General features: G+C 45.1%; 1 protein-coding gene across 1 annotated transcript in view; it reads right to left on the bottom strand.

The window, feature by feature from the left end:
• Positions 1 to 8,879, bottom strand: part of TAF3 (TATA-box binding protein associated factor 3) — a 198,301-nt gene extending 189,422 nt beyond the window's left edge. The window contains exons 1-2 of the mRNA XM_025397951.1: positions 8,489 to 8,879; positions 2,495 to 2,737 (exon numbers count right to left, since the gene is read on the bottom strand). Coding sequence (XP_025253736.1) covers positions 2,495 to 2,737; positions 8,489 to 8,654 — 409 coding nt within the window. The 5' untranslated portion in view covers positions 8,655 to 8,879. The remainder of the gene's footprint in view (positions 1 to 2,494; positions 2,738 to 8,488) is intronic.
• Between the last annotated feature and the right edge of the window lie 8,134 nt (positions 8,880 to 17,013).

Genomic DNA, 17,013 nt, shown 5'->3' with positions numbered 1-17,013 from the left:
GCTGATAAGAGGGAATCCCATGGCAGGACCTTGCTAATAATATTTTAAGACCAAAGTCTAGCCTGTCTGTGGCCCTTAAGGAAGTAAAAGGAAAACAAAGAGCGTGGTGAACAGTACCACTATCAAAGGGGTTCACCACTATACCTCACTTTGCACCACTAATCAGAATACCAGGAACTTTCTAACATGCTGTACCCAGGAAAAAAAACTATTTCAGATTCTAAATGATAAGAAATAGTCTTGTATGGTTATATTTTTAAATGGCAACCAAAGAATTGCATTTTACATCCTTTTCTTACGAAGAGGACAAGGTTTTGACAAGCATCTACTGTACCGCCTACCACTCACTGCATCCTTATAAACTATATGCATCTTACAAACCAGCAATATTTTTCCTTCTTAATCCACGTCTTAGATAAAAAATGAAAAGTAGTGTTCTCAAGATTTATGTTATTTTCCTTTTAAAAAGTTTATAATTTATGTTGTTTGCATAAAACTAAATGAGATTCTTCTGCTGCTTCAAATAATCCAGAAAAGAAACACAAAAATTTGCGGTAATATAGTAATTTCAGCCAGAAGTCAGTATCAAAACAAAACAAAAAAACACTAAATTGTTTTTCATACTTCTTCACTACCTAATCTAAATCTGCTATCTTAGTTACATTTCCTTGCTGGTATTTAAATATGATAACCATAACACTTTAAGAGAATTTTATTATGGAATATTTGCATGCTATAAAAATAAGACAAAAAGGACCAAGCAGTTAAGTGTAGATTATGATCAAAGTCCTAGCTTTGGTTCTGGGCTGTCAGTGTGTTAGTATCATTCAGTAGAACCCACTGCAGCTAAGATCCAGAGCGCCTATATGATGAGCCACCAATGCATAATAAGTCCCTATCACTTAGGTCCAGTATCCGTCCAGTTTTTCAGATGAGGCAACCCTGACACACAGACTGTTAAACAACTTATGCCAAATTTAAACATAGTTCCTGAGACAAGTAGGTAACGCTTCAAAATGCTATTAAAGTAGAACCAATTATAAGAAATGAATTGCAAGAAACTGGAACCCTTGAGCACCACTGATAGGAAGGTGAGGATAGTGCAGCCACTGTGGAAAACAGTGTGGTGCTTCCTCAAAAATTAAGTAGACAATTACTATACGATCCAGCAATTCTACTTCGGGGTACAGACCCCAAAAAAACTTGAAAGCAAGAATTGGAACAGATATTTGCACACCAATGTTCATAGCAGCATTAATCACAAGAGCCAAAAGGTTGAAATAACTCAAATGTCCATCAGTGAGTGAATGGATAAACAAATGTGGAACGTATATATAATGTATTATTCTGCCTTAAAAGCACACACACACAACGAAATCCTGACACAGGCTACAACATGAATGAACCCTGAAGACATCATACTAAGTGAAATAAGACAGCCATAAAAGACAAATACTGTACAATTCCACTTATAAAAGGTACCTAGAATAGACAAACTCATAGAGACCAAAAAAAAGGAATGGTTGGCAGGGGCTGGAAGTGGTGGAGAAGGGGGAGATACGTTTAATGGGAACAGTGTTTCAATTTGGGAGGGTAAAAAAGTTCTGCAGAAGGAGGGGGATGATGGTTGAAGAACAATGTATACTTAATGCCACAGAACTGTACACCTACAAATGGTGACAACGGTCCATTTATGTGATGTATATTTTACAATAGAAAATCGTAAGTAAAAGTAATTGCTGGCATCATTTGCATTGTCCTGAAGTATACAGGTTTTAGAATTTGTTACAAAATGAAAGAACTTAATTGCAACTTTTCCAAGTCTTTTAAGAAAAAATACTGCGCACTTGTATTAGAGACCACAAATTACTTAAATATCTCTTCAGAATCTTAGTGAACTTAGTGATCGACATCTAAAATTATACAGGAAAAAAGGGAACTCTACAATGGGACTGACCACTGTATCTGATTAGCTATCATTTTATAACCAAAAGTTCTATTATGATCAAACAATAAACATTTCTACTCATCATAAAAAACAGAAGTAAGTCTACACAATATCAGTGAATACTCATGATTCACTCACTGTTTCCAGTATAAAGCTATGGCATTCAACTCATGGCCTGAATAGTAAGCGAGGAGGAAAGAGCTACCCCAATTTTTCTTTTTGTTTTAAAGGTTTTCGAGTTTACTTAATACCCCATTCTCATATAATAGGGCTGTTGAAAGGCTTCTCTTTGGCTTCACCATTTTCCTCTACTCGAACTTTACAAAGGAGATAAATGCTTCAGACATAACCGTGATTACACTATGGCTTGGCCTGGTAATGTCAGTTGCAAGTTTGTTGGTTTAAGAGTTCGAATAATTTGTAAATAACAGTACATGTTTCTATTGTGTTTCCAGAATGTATAAAGTTGGCATAGCATGGAAAGCTAAGAGGATCAAAAATCCATTAAAATAGTCCCTAACAAATGAAGAAGAAACACTCACAAACCTTCTTGAGAAGACACAATGGGTGGCAGGTAATCAGGAATGTATTCTTTTCTTTCCTCTGCATCTTTACTTCCAGGTTGAGGAAACTGAAGTACATTGTTCTTGCTAACGGGAAATGACGGAATTTGGTGTGGGAAGGTGACAGGTTCAATGTTGTGGATATAGTCTTCTAGTTCATGTAGACTAACCCCCATCAGCTGGAAAGCTTCACCAACATCATCCAAAACTGGGTCTGTTCGGCCATCTGAAACAAAGCCAAAAGCAAATCAAATTATTTGAAGAAATCCCGTGAATATATTTTTAAATATTAAAAAAGGTAGTAAGTAAATATGCAGCTCAGAATCAAACATTTTAACCTAGTTATTGGAAAGAATTTAATATTTTAAATAGAATATCACAGAATCATGTTTAAGCTGATTATTAAGGTCAAGCTTAAATACGATCAGACAACTAGCCAGAACACCACAGAAAAATCACACTCATGATCAGCTTATATATTATAGAACAAATTTCAAAGTAGTTTACCGATGATCAAAAGCATCTGGAACAGTGCCTGACACACAGAAAATGCCCCAAAAATAATAATAATAAAGTAGTGTTTTGTTTTTTTTTCGAGATGGCATCTTGGCTGGGCGCGGTGGCTCACGCCTGTAATCCCCGCACTGAGAGGCTGAGGCGGGCAGATCACAAGGTCAAGAGTTCGAGACCAGCCTGCCCAACATGGTGAAACTGTCTCTACTAAAAATAAAAAAATTAGTCGAGCATGGTGGCGCACGCCTGTAATCCCAGCTACTCAGGGGGCTGAGGCAGGAGAACTGCTCGAACCTGGGAGGCGGAGGTTGCAGTGAGCCGAGATCACGCCACTACACTCTAGCCTGGGCAACAGAGCAAGATTCCGTTTCAGAAAAAATAAAAAAAGAGAGATGGCATCTTGCTTGTTGCCCAGGCTGGAGTGCAGTAGTATGATCATAGCTTCTTGCTGCCTCACACTCCTAGGCTCAAGCAATCTTCCCCTCTCAGTCTCCTGAGTAGCTGGGACTATAAGCACATGCCACCATGCCTGGCTAATAATAATAATAATAATAATTATTATTATTATTATTTGTAGAGATGAGTTCTTGCTATGTTGCTCAGGCTGGTTTTGAACTCCTGGCCTCAAGCAATCCTCCTGCTTCTGCCTCGCAAAGTGGTGGGATAACAGGAATGAGCCAATGTGCCTGGCCTTTTTTTTTTTAATCATCAAATAAGTAGTGTGCTGTGCTGACAAAGTCAATGTTTGTTACATTTCCTCTGTTGTTCCCTGATGCATCTGCGGAATCTTAAACAGTGGCTGGAACATAGCTGGCACTCAATAAATACCTACTGAATGAATTATACCAGTAAATGAATTTCTAAAATCTAAGAATATTTACAAAGAAGGCTCAGATCATAAAAGTTTGGTTTTTGTTTGTTTTTTGAGACAGGGTCTCACTCTGCTGCCCAGGCTGGAGTGCAGTAGGGCAATCATGGCTCACTACAACCTTAACTTCCCAGGCTCAAGCCGTCCTCCCACCTTAGCCTTCCGAGTAGCTGGGACTACCAGTGCACCACCACCATGCCCAGCCATAAAGGTAAATTTACCTATAAATTTTCAAATGTAATTAGAAAACACAACATAAAACAGAAATAAAAAGATAAAAAGTTAGATATAGTGAGTTTTTTTCTTTACAAAAGCAAGTTTTTCTTACGCCTATCCTTAGCAGAGCTTAAGATCTCTACATCTTTAAAAATGTCTATGAAAATTCCAGTTTCCGATTTTCAATAGCCTAAAGGATTTAACTGAAATCCTGACTTTTTAACTGAAATCCTGAAATTTGATCACTTCAAACTCAGTATGTCTGAAATTAAATCACACTGTAAAATGAAAAAGAATCCAAATCTTGCTAGAATTGGACGCATGTGTGGTAATGCATACAGAAACGTCTAGAAGGATATTCAGCCAATGGTTAACAGTTCAAGGGGATGGAAGCTGCAGTAGAGGGGAGGGCTGTGGTGGAAGCAGGAGACTAACTTTTAACTCTACATACTTCTGCAGTCTTTGATTTTTTTTTTTTCTATAAGCATGGGTTACTTCTAATGTATACTTCTAATGATGTATAAAAAAGAGAAAACAAATAAAACGAATACTCTTCTTACTGAACGTAAACAGGCATTTGAACTCTTCTATTCCTATTAAAGCTATTATTACTCTCTCAGTCTAAAAAATATAATCATCTTAAATTCCTCCATATGCTTTGCAGCCTCAAACCAAAACCTGGAACTGTTTCTAACCCTGTCCCCCTCCCCATCCCCGGGCACCTTTTTTTTTTTTTTAACCATGATTTCAGATTTTTTTCCTTTCTCTCTATTCTTACTGTCCCTGTCTCAGTATAGTCTCAAGCTCTGCCCACTTCAATGTCTTGTGCACATCACTGTCAGTACAATTTTCTTAAAATACCACTTTAATCATATTGTCCCCCTACTTAGAAGTATGCAATGTTTTCTACTACATGTTTTAATTCTTTTGTCTAGCTTTTAAGTCCCTCCATAACCTGATTTCACTGTGTTGAACATTTTCCTGAGACACCCTTGGAATGAACTAGCTGCACAGGGAGCTGAACACCTTACTGGTACTTTTATTATGCTTAATCTCACCTGGACAGCTTAGTTTATGTGATTCTCTAACCCGGAATACTCTATACCTTTATACAACCATACTTCATAGCTCAACTCAAATCTTATCTTTTTTTTTTTTTTTTGAGGCGGAGTCTCGCTCTGTCGCCCAGGCTGGAGTGCAGTGGTGCGATCTCGGCTCACTGCAAGCTCCGCCTCCCGGGTTTACGCCATTCTCCTGCCTCAGCCTCCCGAGTAGCTGGGACTACAGGCGCCGCCACCTCACCCGGCTAATTTTTTTTTTGTATTTTTAGTAGAGATGGGGTTTCACTGTGTTAGCCAGGATGGTCTCGATCTCCTGACCTCGTGATCCGCCCGTCTCGGCCTCCCAAAGTGCTGGGATTACAGGCTTGAAAATCTTATCTTTTCTGTGAAGTAATCCTACCCCAGAATCCATAGCCTACAACCATCTCTCCTCTTACTCCTTTTACATTTACTCCCTGTACCATACAAAAAACATTATAGTGCTAGTGTTGAAGAGTCAGTCTGAAAGATTTAGCACCTGCTTTCAGCGCATGCCAACACATGTAATATATAATGTGACACAGACAGGGACATCTGCCCTTGAAAGCTTGGAGAAATTGTTACCCTGAGGCAATTCTGAGGTTCATTATTTGTTCATTATTTGAATTAATGGTAACTTCTAATACTTGCTTCAACTTGAGAACATTTATTTTAGAAGAAACAAACACCATCAGTTTGTTTTTGCTGACATTCTGGCACTCTTGAACACACCTTATGGGCAGGGATTGTATCTTAGTAATTTTATGTCTCCAATGTCTAGTACAGGGATTGGTTCATAAGTGGTGCTCAATAAGTGTTTGCTAAAACAACAGAAAGGATTTAAAGGAGGGGAATACAAGATTCTGTAGTGGTACAGAATTCGATTTTAGAATAAGACTGGTATAGAAAAAAGAATCTAAAAATATCTAATAAGTATACCAAAATTAGCGTTAAAAAAAAGTCATCAAATCACAATGGGACATAATGAACCTGACAATCTCATTCTCACTGAAACCAAGAAACTAGCTATGGAAATTAGGTAATTAGGAAGAAGGTTTACACTGAAGAGCTGCAATGACCCCTGGGTGACTTTGGAATACCTAGTCACATGGAGTGCCAGCTCCCTTCTGTTTTGTATAAAAGGCAGGAAAGATAACTAGTATTCAGGAGACATTTTGAATAGCTAAAGATACATGGTAGCAAACATAATCTGGACTATGCCTAGCCTAGCCTATCCTATCCTATCAGTAACAGTATACTCAAGAACCACTGCAGAGCAGGCCAGAGGAAAAAGAAACAAAAGCCAGAAGAGTAGTCAACTGGTGATGCACTTTCAAGATAAAAACACATGCATATTACTTTGTGGTTCCACATTCAGATGTATCAGTGAGCTGGGCATGGTGGCTAATGCCTGTAATCCCAGCACCTTGAAACACTGAGGCAGGAGGATCACCTGAGCCCAGGAGTTTGACAGCAGCCTGAGCAATATAACCAAACCACATCTCTACAAAAAAATAAAAAAAATTAGCTAGGCATGGTGTTGTATCCCTGTAGTCCCAGCTACTTGGAAGGCTGAGGCAGGAGGATCACTTGAGCCCTGAAGTTTGAGGCTATAGAGAGCTAAGATCGCACCACTGCACTCCACACTGGGCAACAGAGTGAGACCCTGTCTCAAAAGAAGAATAATAATAGAAGCATCAGTGAAATCAAGCATTCAAAACATACACATTTTTGGAACTCAATATGTAAAGTCAATAAGTGGCTTTTAGGGTAGTGGTTTATCAGTTCATTCATTTATTCAACAAATATTTCTCAGGTGCCTATTACATAATGGCCCTATAGGTTACAGAATACAAATATAATCAATTTTTTCTCCTGGAGAGGGGAAAGAGACATACACAGGTGATTACAAAACAAGATGACAAATAATATAAAAGAAATATGCACAGAATTATGAAAGCAGATAACATGAGTTCCCTAGAGCAAGTGATAAGTGCATCTCAAAATAAAAGTAGTACTACCGGTGGGCCAGGGGCAAAGGACACTCTAGGTAAGAAACAGCATGTATGTAAGAATGGACAGCTTAAAACATTTTGGAAAAGGCAGGTAGCTCAGCGTGGTCGCAGATTAGGTAGGCTGGCAAAAGATAAGCAAAATGCTAGCTCACAAAGGGAACTGTGTACTGCTAAGAGTTTAGATTTTTAGCCTGTAACCAACGAAGTATAGTTAAAATATTTTTAAGAATAATGACAGGATCAGATTTGTGTTATGGACAGATTAGTTTGGCGCCCTGTGGAAGAGGGAACGAAATTTGGGGCCTGAGAAATACAGCGTGTCTGTGAGTCTCAATTTTTCAGTATAGGAACCACTTTAACAAAACAAAATATCCTAGGAGATACTTCATTCAGTTCTCCAGCTTATCACCTTAAACATCGTGACTTGAAACTAAAATGAGTGGTAGTTTCCTCTCCTCAACAAACACACATGCAATGCTTCACATCAACAAGATAATGTGGAGCTTCTATTAAAATATTCCTTTCCTTCCATTAAATTATTAAATACCACTAGCTATAGATATTACCAGACATTCACTTAAAACCCTAAAGTACTGTAGCCCAGATTACCTGGAGAATCTTGTCAACTGCCCACGGTCCCTCTATCCTACTTCGATAACTGACATCTCACTGGTAACCGAGACGTAAGTGAAAGTACATCTCATCAGCGAAACTGACAAAGTCAGCCTTGGGAAAACAGTAAATGGAGATGTCGTTCACGAAACGAACAGACACAGAAAGACGAGGCAATGTCCCTAACGGAGCAGAGCTGTCAACGAGTCTATGTAGTTAGGAGCTCAGGAATGGCCAGTCTTGTAAGAAACGGCCGGTAGACGGAGCGCCTGTGACAACTAGTTGTAGTAGTTTGCGGGCAAGGGAGAAAAAGGACCGAGGTAAAAGAGGGTGTAGGGCACGCTGGGGGTGGATCTACCCGCAGCAAACAGGAGACAATGAGAGAGATCCAGGCACATTTCAGGGCGGAGGAGCGGTAGGAGGGTGTGGAGCTGGGAGCGAAGACCCGGCTCCCGGGCTGGTGGCGGGAAGTTAGCGGATGAGGAAGAGGCACCCGAAGGATGACTAGAGTTTGCAGGGGCAGTGGAAGTCCAGGGACGTGGGAGGCCGAGGAGACAGCAGATCTCGAGGCAGGGTGCGGGATGCACACCCCGGGGACGCGGAGGGACAGGGAGAGCGGAGGTGTCACCCTTGACTTGCCGGGGCAGCCCTCCCGCACCCACCCCGGTACTCACAGAGCTCAGAGTACCGATGGCAGCCCCGGCCCAGTTGCTGCAGATAGCGCTGCAGCACGTCCGTGAGGAGGTGGCAGGCGCTGAGCTGCACCGAGTCCCAGCCCAGCGCCTGGCAGATCTGCGCCACTGAGACCCTCAACAACGACCTGGAGTAACTCTCGCACATCCCGCTGCGTGGACGCCACCGCAGCCCTTGCTGCCACTGCTCTCCAGCCCCGCCGCCAGACCTTAGCAGGGCCCCCGATTCATCCTCTAGGGCTTCCGCGGCGGGGAAATGGTCCCCCGGACCCCCGGCGACCACCTCAAAGCCCCAGCAGCACGGAACGCGCCAGCCTGAGAGCCGCCATTTTGGACTCGCTCCGCCTCCCGCTGGACGGCCGCCGGAGCGAGGCAGCATGAGCCGAATGCTGAGCGCGCCGATGAGAAAGCCCCGCCCCTTCGGAGCGGAGCGAAGCCTCGGGATCGCCTCTGAGGCCTGGAAGCCGGCCGGAAGCGGGCGTGCGGCGCGCAGGTGGAGGAGGCGCCCGGGGAGGCAGGTGCTGGGGCGCCCACCTCGGGGAGAGCGGGGACGAAAACGTCAGTGTTTTAGAGGCAAACGAGGGATCTGGGATACGACATTGACAGGTTAGAGAGTTAGCATTAATAACGTTAGTCATATTAGAGGGTTATGTGCTAGAGAGAAGTTCCGGGCGTGGGAACTTACGGTGCTCGCCGAACGCAGACCTGCGCTGGTCTTGCCTATGCTAAAAATCTGTGTATTAAGCTGCTTGCCACTGTAAAGAATAAATAAAGTCCAAGCTGTTCCGCATGCCCTTCAAAGCCCTTCGCAATAGGGCGGGGACTAGGAAGAGGCCTCTGTGCCAAATTAATGGGGGCCCCAAAAAACTCAGTCATCAAGATCGAGAAAAAATCCAAATCCATGCCATAAACTCCTGACTCACTCATGTCATTCTAATCCCAGCCCTGGTTCCAATAAAACTTTTTTTTTTGTTTTTTTTTTTACAAACCAGGTGAGCTGCCTGTGGGCTGTAGTGTGCGATTTGCGCATCGCGGCTGTGACTTGTGGGGGGTTGGGGACCTCAGCTGCCTACAGAGGCCAAACCGGAGCCTTAAACCGGTGTCGCAGGCCGAGTGTCCTGGAAACGGTTGCCTACCCCAGAGCCTTCTCCCAGCTCCAGCCAAGTATTGCCAGAAATCGGGATTTAGGGATAAATATCTTGATTTTTAAATACAAAAGTTGGGAACACATCTCAAAAGCCAAACTCATCCCACGATTAGTCTAGATTCAGCCTGCAGGTCGCCCAATTGCAGTGGCTGAACTATGCGGTTTCTTAAATATGCCCTTCTGTACCTATCACAGTTATTTAGTATAAGAGTTTATGTGCTCCTTCAATAAATTCCGAGTTTATGAGTGGCTCTATATTCCTCCTACAGGGACTATTCCAGAACTTTGAACCTGATATTCACATTTTTGAAAGTCTGGAAAACTCAATAATATAACTGAAATTATGGTTCTTCAGCTAAATGAGGATCTGCAGAGAAGCAAGGTACTAGAGGGCAAGGTGCCTGTATTTACTCCATGGACACTCTGTCCCCAAGTTATCAGGAACATTGTGTTGCTAAATTTATGAGACATTTTTCAGTCCTAGCCTTACTTGATTATTTTGTAGCTATTTGATAATGTTGAATGCTTCTGTAACATTGAAACTCTCTTGGCCTTGGATTTCACAAGTCTGCCCGGCTACCACCACCACCCTGGGTGTTTGTTCCTCTTCATTTGCCTTTCTGTGTATAAGGGAGGGGATTTTATTTCGGAAAATTTCAAACCTACAGAAAAAGGTGAAACAAAATCATAGACTCAAGTATACACTTCATCTAGATTCACCAATTGTTAACATTTTGCCAATTTACTATGTCTTTTGTATTTATATATGCACACAGCTGTTTTTTTCCAGCAGTTTGAAAATAAGCTGCAGGCCGGGAGCGGTGGCTCAAGCCTGTAATCCCAGCACTTTGGGAGGCCGAGACGGGCGGATCACGAGGTCAGGAGATCGAGACCATCCTGGCTAACACGGTGAAACCCCGTCTCTACTAAAAAATACAAAAAAGTAGCCGAGCGAGGTGGCGGGCGCCTGTAGTCCCAGCTACTCGGGAGGCTGAGGCAGGAGAATGGCGTGAACCCGGGAGGCGGAGCTTGCAGTGAGCTGAGATCTGGCCACTGCACTCCAGCCTGGGCGACAGAGCGACACTCTGTCTCAAAAAAAAAAAAAAAAAAAAGAAAATAAGCTGCAAACTTCATGACACTTAACCCCACCACACCTCAACATGTATCAGCCCAACACAAGAACATTCCCCCACATAACTATATACAAGTTCACATGTCACAGGCTTTGTTACTCAGGAAGTCAGCTCTGAAATAGAGATGAGCCTGCAGAAAGTTCATTGAGGAATCCTCCTGGGACTTGGGGGAAGGAATGAAAGCCAGGGTGCAGTGAATGCCTTGGCAAGGAAAGCCTCAGCCAAGCCAATGCCATAGTGTGCAGAAGCTGGAGTGGCCCTTCGGAGCTTCCCTGAATCCAAACAAGAAGGCTGGACTTTGGCCGGGCGCAGTGGCTCACGCCTGTAACCCCAGCAGTTTGGGAGGCCGAGGCAGGCGAATCACAAGGTCAGGAGATCGAGACCATCCTGGCTAACACGGATCACAAGGTCAGGAGATCGAGACCATCCTGGCTAACATGGTGAAACCCCGTCCCTACTAAAAATACAAAAAACTAGCCGGGCGTGGTGGCGGGCGCCCATAGTCCCAGCTACTTGGGAGGCTGAGGCAGGAGAATGTCGTGAACCTGGGAGGCGGAGCTTGCAGTGAGCCGAGATCGCGCCACTGCACTCCAGCCTGGGCGACAAAGCAAGACCCCGTCTCAAAAAAAAAAAAAAAAAAAAAAAAGGCGGGACCTTTATATTCCCGAACGAACAGGTCACTGCATGAGGGCTACCTGGGAAAGGGTGTGTGCTCTCAGGCAAAGGAACTCTCTGCAGCTGAGTCCATTCAATTCCAAGGACAGCTGAAGTCCTTCAGTCCTGAGGGGCTCTGAGCAGTGCATTAGAGCATTCATCACACTTCATCTCTTTTTTTTTTTTTTTTTTGAGACGGAGTCTCGCTCTGCCGCCCAGGCTGGAGGTGCGGTGGTGGGATCCGGGCTCACTGCAAGCTCCGCCTCCCGGGTTCACGCCATTCTCCTGCCTCAGCCTCTAGAGTAGCTGGGACTACAGGCGCCCGCCACCACGCCTGGCTAGTTTTTTGTATTTTTTTTTTTTTTAGTAGAGACGGGGTTTCACTGTGTTAGCCAGGATGGCCTCGATCTCCTGACCTCGTGATCCGCCCGCCTCGGCCTCCCAAAGTGCTGGGATTACAGGCGTGAGCCACCGCGCCCGGCCCACAGTTCATCTCTTTTACCCTCAGAGACACGTCTTGGTTTGAGGAACGTCTCCTCCAGGATTCTGGAGAGGGCCCTTTCCCTGGGGAAAACATTAAAGAGGAAGGTCAGGAGACAAATTAGAGCCCCGACTGCTGCAGCCAGGCCTCAGCTGATACTCAGTATTCTCCTCCTCAGGCCTACATTTCTCTCACTTCTGGTCTCAGTAGCTTACTTGGTGGCATGATGCAGACCCTCGTGTGCAGGTCTGAGCCGCTGGTTTCCAGGCCCTTTTCATACTGTGGCTGCTGAACTCGTCCTTGTACCATCACAATTGGGGAAGAGAATACCCACAATTGGGCAAGAGGCACCCAAACGGACCATCTGGAAACCAAACACTCCACCTTGCCTCCCACTCTGTAATAGGAGCCCATCCCCCTCCTAAAGATGACTCCTCTCTTAGCTGCAGTCTCAGTGGAAGAGCCCAGGCAGCAACTGTAGCTAATGTTTCAGTGGGACTCCTGCTAGGGCCTCTGGTGAAAGCATTCCCCCTTTTGGAAATGGGATCTGTAAACCTGGAGACCCCACAGTGGCAGGACAGGAAGAACAATTCCCCAGGTGGGTCCCTGAGAGTGATGTAAGTGGAGAAACCCCAGTCTCCACCCTGTGTCATCTGCTTATTGGGAACCCAGCATCACAGAAGAGTCATTGACTTGGTGGGGCACAGTGGCTCATGCCTGTAATCTCAATACTTTGGGAGGCCAAGGCAAGTAGATGGCTTGAGGCCAGGAGTTCAAGACAAGCCTTAGCAGCATAGTGAAACCCCCATCTCTACAAAAAATAATAATTATTATTATGTGTATATATATGTGTGTGTGTATATATACATATATATATGTGTGAGTGTGTGTGTATATATATGTATATATATATATTTTTTTTTAAAAGAAATTAGCCCCAGTTACTCAGGAGGCAGACGCCAGAAGATAACTTGAGCCCAGGAGTTTGAGGCTATGGTGAGCTATGATCGAGCCACTGCACTCCAGCCTGGGCGACGGTGAGACCCTGTCTCTACAAAAAGAAAAAAGGTCATTGGCTTAAAGAGTGCACAGCAGCCTAGGGGATCAGGCCCATCCTCAGAAGGTATTGCCTGTGCGCTGGTGCTTTCATTGTGCCTAAAAAAGGCTGTTCCATTGCTGTACCAGGCTGACAGCTTCTGAGTGGTGTGGGGTGTGATATGACCAGTGGGTTTCATAGTCTTGTGCCCACTCCCACATCTCCTTTATTGTAAAATGCGCCCCTTAGGCTAACATAGCGTGATATGGGAACCCAGTGACTCTACAAGATAAGCAGGAAAGGCAAATCCATACCCAGAATATATTTCTTATCACAATGAATGTTTACCCTCGTTATCACATGGCTGACTAGGAGTTGTGGCTCACAGCCTCTGTCCAGCATCATGAGAGAGCATGGTACCACAGATTGCTAGCCTGAGAAAAGATCAAAATTCAAAGTGTGGTTTCTACTGAATGCATATTGCATTTGCACCATCGCAAAGTTGAAAATCATAAATTAAACCATCGTTAAGTTGGGGACCGTCTGCGTATGATGACACAGGGTGAGAGAATTAACATAGCTCTAGGGCAAGACCAAAATGTATACTGTTGTCTGTTCCAAGTGCACAGAAACTATTTCTGATCCTTTCTGTTTGGGATGGAAAAGACAACTTTCACCAGCCAATGACCACATGCCATATGCTTGAGACAATGTTTATCTGTTCTAGCAAAGACACCACATCTGGCAGAGCAACTGCAACCAGGGTTACTACTCAGCTAAGTTTACAACCGTTCATGCTCACCCTTCAAGATGCATCTCATATTTGCAGGAGCCAGACTGTCAGGTGAAATGAAAATGTAGTGACCCACTGCCTCAGCATCCTTTAGGTCATGATTTCTGCCCACCCCGCCCCAGCTGCAGGGGCAGTTTCAGAGTCATCTCCTCAGCCCTCCCACGCCCAAAGTTCTTACCTACGGGCCAAAGAACCAGCGGAGGGGTTGTGCCAACATCCCAGTATGTCTGTTCCAGTGACACATTCAGGATTCAGGGAATTGGCCACTGAGTGGATGTAAGTGTGAGCTGAGCCTGGGTCAAGACTCCAGGTGCCACTTGGCCTCAGATGCTCCCACTCTGACAAGGGATTTGCGATGACTCTGCGTCTCCTGATTTCATTCTCAGCTTCCTCAAAATGTCGGTTTTCCCTTTCCCCAGTGGACAGTCACCTGAGTAGGCCGTAGGTTCTTTTGCAAAAGGAGTTGGGAGATCATTACCTTCACCGTTTGGTGCTGCAGCATTCTTCTTCCTGAAGACTCAGCCTCTTCTTCAGTCAATAGGGTTTCAGTCTGAAAGCTGGCTTGGATACAGGAACTGGGCACGGAATCATGACTGGTTATGGGGGTATCTGCCCTCAGCCCCCTGACTACCCATCCTTGAATTATTCTGATGGTCCAGATTGAGTAGCCCACATGTCGGCATCCATCTATTTCGCCCAGGTACCCCTTACTCTGTGAACCAGCCCCGTAACTCGCCAGGTGAGCCCACACCCCTCTGATTGCTCTCACGCATAACTGCATTCACTTGGCTTCTGACTGCTAAACAGTTAAGTATCGCCACCTGGTTTCTATGATTCTTGGGGTCCCATGAGCTCCGAATTTCTCAAATATCTGGTATATTCATATGTTGTCCCAGCTTGCTTCCACTGTTGTACCACCCTGTTCACCCCTGGTGGAAGTTTTAAGACTTGCACATTCAGGAGCTGCTACCTTGTGTCAGGTGGCACCTCTGTGCTTCATCCACCACCCATGCTGAAGTCCTCACCGCCAGCCAGTGAGGGAATCCAGCTCCAAAATCCCATCTTTGCATCTGCTCTCTGAGACCCCTCCGGCACCAAATGTCCCAAGCTGGACTCCCCAGGAGGTTGTCTCTGAGATGAAGATTAACCTCAGAAGAGGGTTGTTGGGGTCATCACCTGGCAGAGAGGAGAGGAGGAGGGCAGGCAGGAAGCAGGACTAGGGAAGGGTAGTGTTGAGAAGGGAGGGACTTGGGGAGGGGAAGGGATAGGGGAGAGGTTGAGGAGGAAAGGTGGAAGGGAGGGGAAGGGGAGAGAGCAGGACTGGGATAGGGAGACATTGGGCTGCAGCTCACCAAGGCCTCAGTCAAGCCCACCGAGAGCTGTGAGGCTGGAATGGCCCTTTGCAGGGTCCTGAGCCAGGGTCCTGAGCCAGGCGGGGGTCTTTATGCTCTCATGCTGATCAGGCACTGGATGTGGGTGCTTCTGGAGAGGGCCGTGACCTAGGGCAAGGTGATCTCCAGCTGAGGCCATTCCAACGAGGGTCGGCAGCTGGGGGCTGTGTGCTTCCACCATTCCCAGTGGAAGGTCCTTCTGAAGGGGGACCTGGATGGTGCATCATAGCTCCCACCTCCCCATAATACCATGATCACACTCAGCAAATTAAGATTGACACAATAATATCCCACAAGATAAAGTGCATGTTCAGATTTTCCCATCGTCCCCAAATGCCTTTCATGGCTTTAAATTTTATTTATTTTTTTTGAGACGGAGTTTTGCTCTTGTTGCCCAGGCTGGAGTACAATGGCGAGATCTTGGCTCACCACAACCTCCGCCTCTCCGGTTCAAGCAGTTCTCCTGCCTCAGCCTCCCAAGTAGCTGGGATTATAGGCGTGCACTACCACGCCTGGCTAATTTTTGTCTTTTTAGTAGAGGTGGGGTTTCACCATGTTGACCAGGCTGGTCTCGAACTCCCAATCTCAGATGATCCACCTGTCTTGGCCTCCCAAAGTGCTGGGATTAAAAGACGTGAGCCACTGAGTCCAGCATGGATTCTTTTCTTTAGCTGGTGTGTCATGATCCATTACCTTCGTGATTCTCTTGCTGCTTAAATTGTCCCATATTTGGCCAGTGGGAGCCCTTTCCAGCCGGCCACTGTATTCTTGTACTGTGTCACCATCATTCTTGGAGGACTTGCTACTTGGTGCCAGTAGATTTTCCAGGCTCACCTTGTACTTCCCTTGCTCTAAGCTTGGAAGTAGCCATCTCTCTGAGGGGCCCTGGTTCTTTTCTTTTTTTTTTTTTTTTGAGACAGAGTTTCGCTCTTTTTTTGCCCAGGCTGGAGTAAAATGGCGCAATCTCGGCTCACCGCAACCTCCGCCTTCCGGATTCAAGCGCTTCTCCTGCCTCAGCCTCCCGAGTAGCTGGGATTACAGGCACAAGGCACCACCCCGGCTAATTTTGTATTTTTAGTAGAGACGGGGTTTCTTCATGTTGGTCAGGCTGGTCTTGAACTCCCGACCTCAGGTGATCCACCTGCCTCGGCCTCCCCAAGTGTTGGGATTACAGGCGTGAGCTACCGCGCCGGCCCTGGTTCTTCTTAGAAAGGAATATTATTTAGAATCAAGATGTGTGCTAGCTGATCTTCATTACTACAGGGAAATCATTGCTTCAGGCCCTTTGTAGTGGAAAGAACTAAAAAATATGTGTCTTTTTTTTGAGACGGAGTCTCCCTCTGTCACCCAGGCTGGAGTGCGATGGCCGGTCTCGGCTCACCGCCACCTCTGCCTCCCAGGTTCAAACAATTCTCCCGCCTCAGCCTGCAGAGTAGCTGGGATTACAGATGTGCACCACCTCGCCTGGATAATCTTTTGTATTTCTAATAGAGATGGGATTTCACCATGTTGGCTAGGCTGGTCTCTAACTCCCACCCTCAGGTGATCCGCCCACCTCGGCCTCCCAAAGTGCTGAGACTACAGGTGTGAGCCACTGCACCCAGCAATATGTGTACTTTTGAAGTGTAAAGTACACGCAGATGCCTCTGATTCAAATCTAAAATTACATATCCCCTTCCTCCTCCCATGTTTTATTTGCATATCCTGTCTCTCCCAAAGTGAGAAACCTGGCTTCAATATCAAAGATTTGACTTATCCTGCAATGTCTTTGCCTCCTTTTATTATTTATTTATTTATTTATTTATTTATTTATTTATTTATTTGAGATGGAGTCTTTCTCTGTCACCCAAGCTGGAACGAAGTGGTATGATC

This window comes from Theropithecus gelada, chromosome 9 (assembly GCF_003255815.1).
Source record: "Theropithecus gelada isolate Dixy chromosome 9, Tgel_1.0, whole genome shotgun sequence".
Lineage (NCBI taxonomy): Eukaryota > Metazoa > Chordata > Mammalia > Primates > Cercopithecidae > Theropithecus > Theropithecus gelada.
This window is presented reverse-complemented; position numbering and strand designations above follow the sequence as displayed.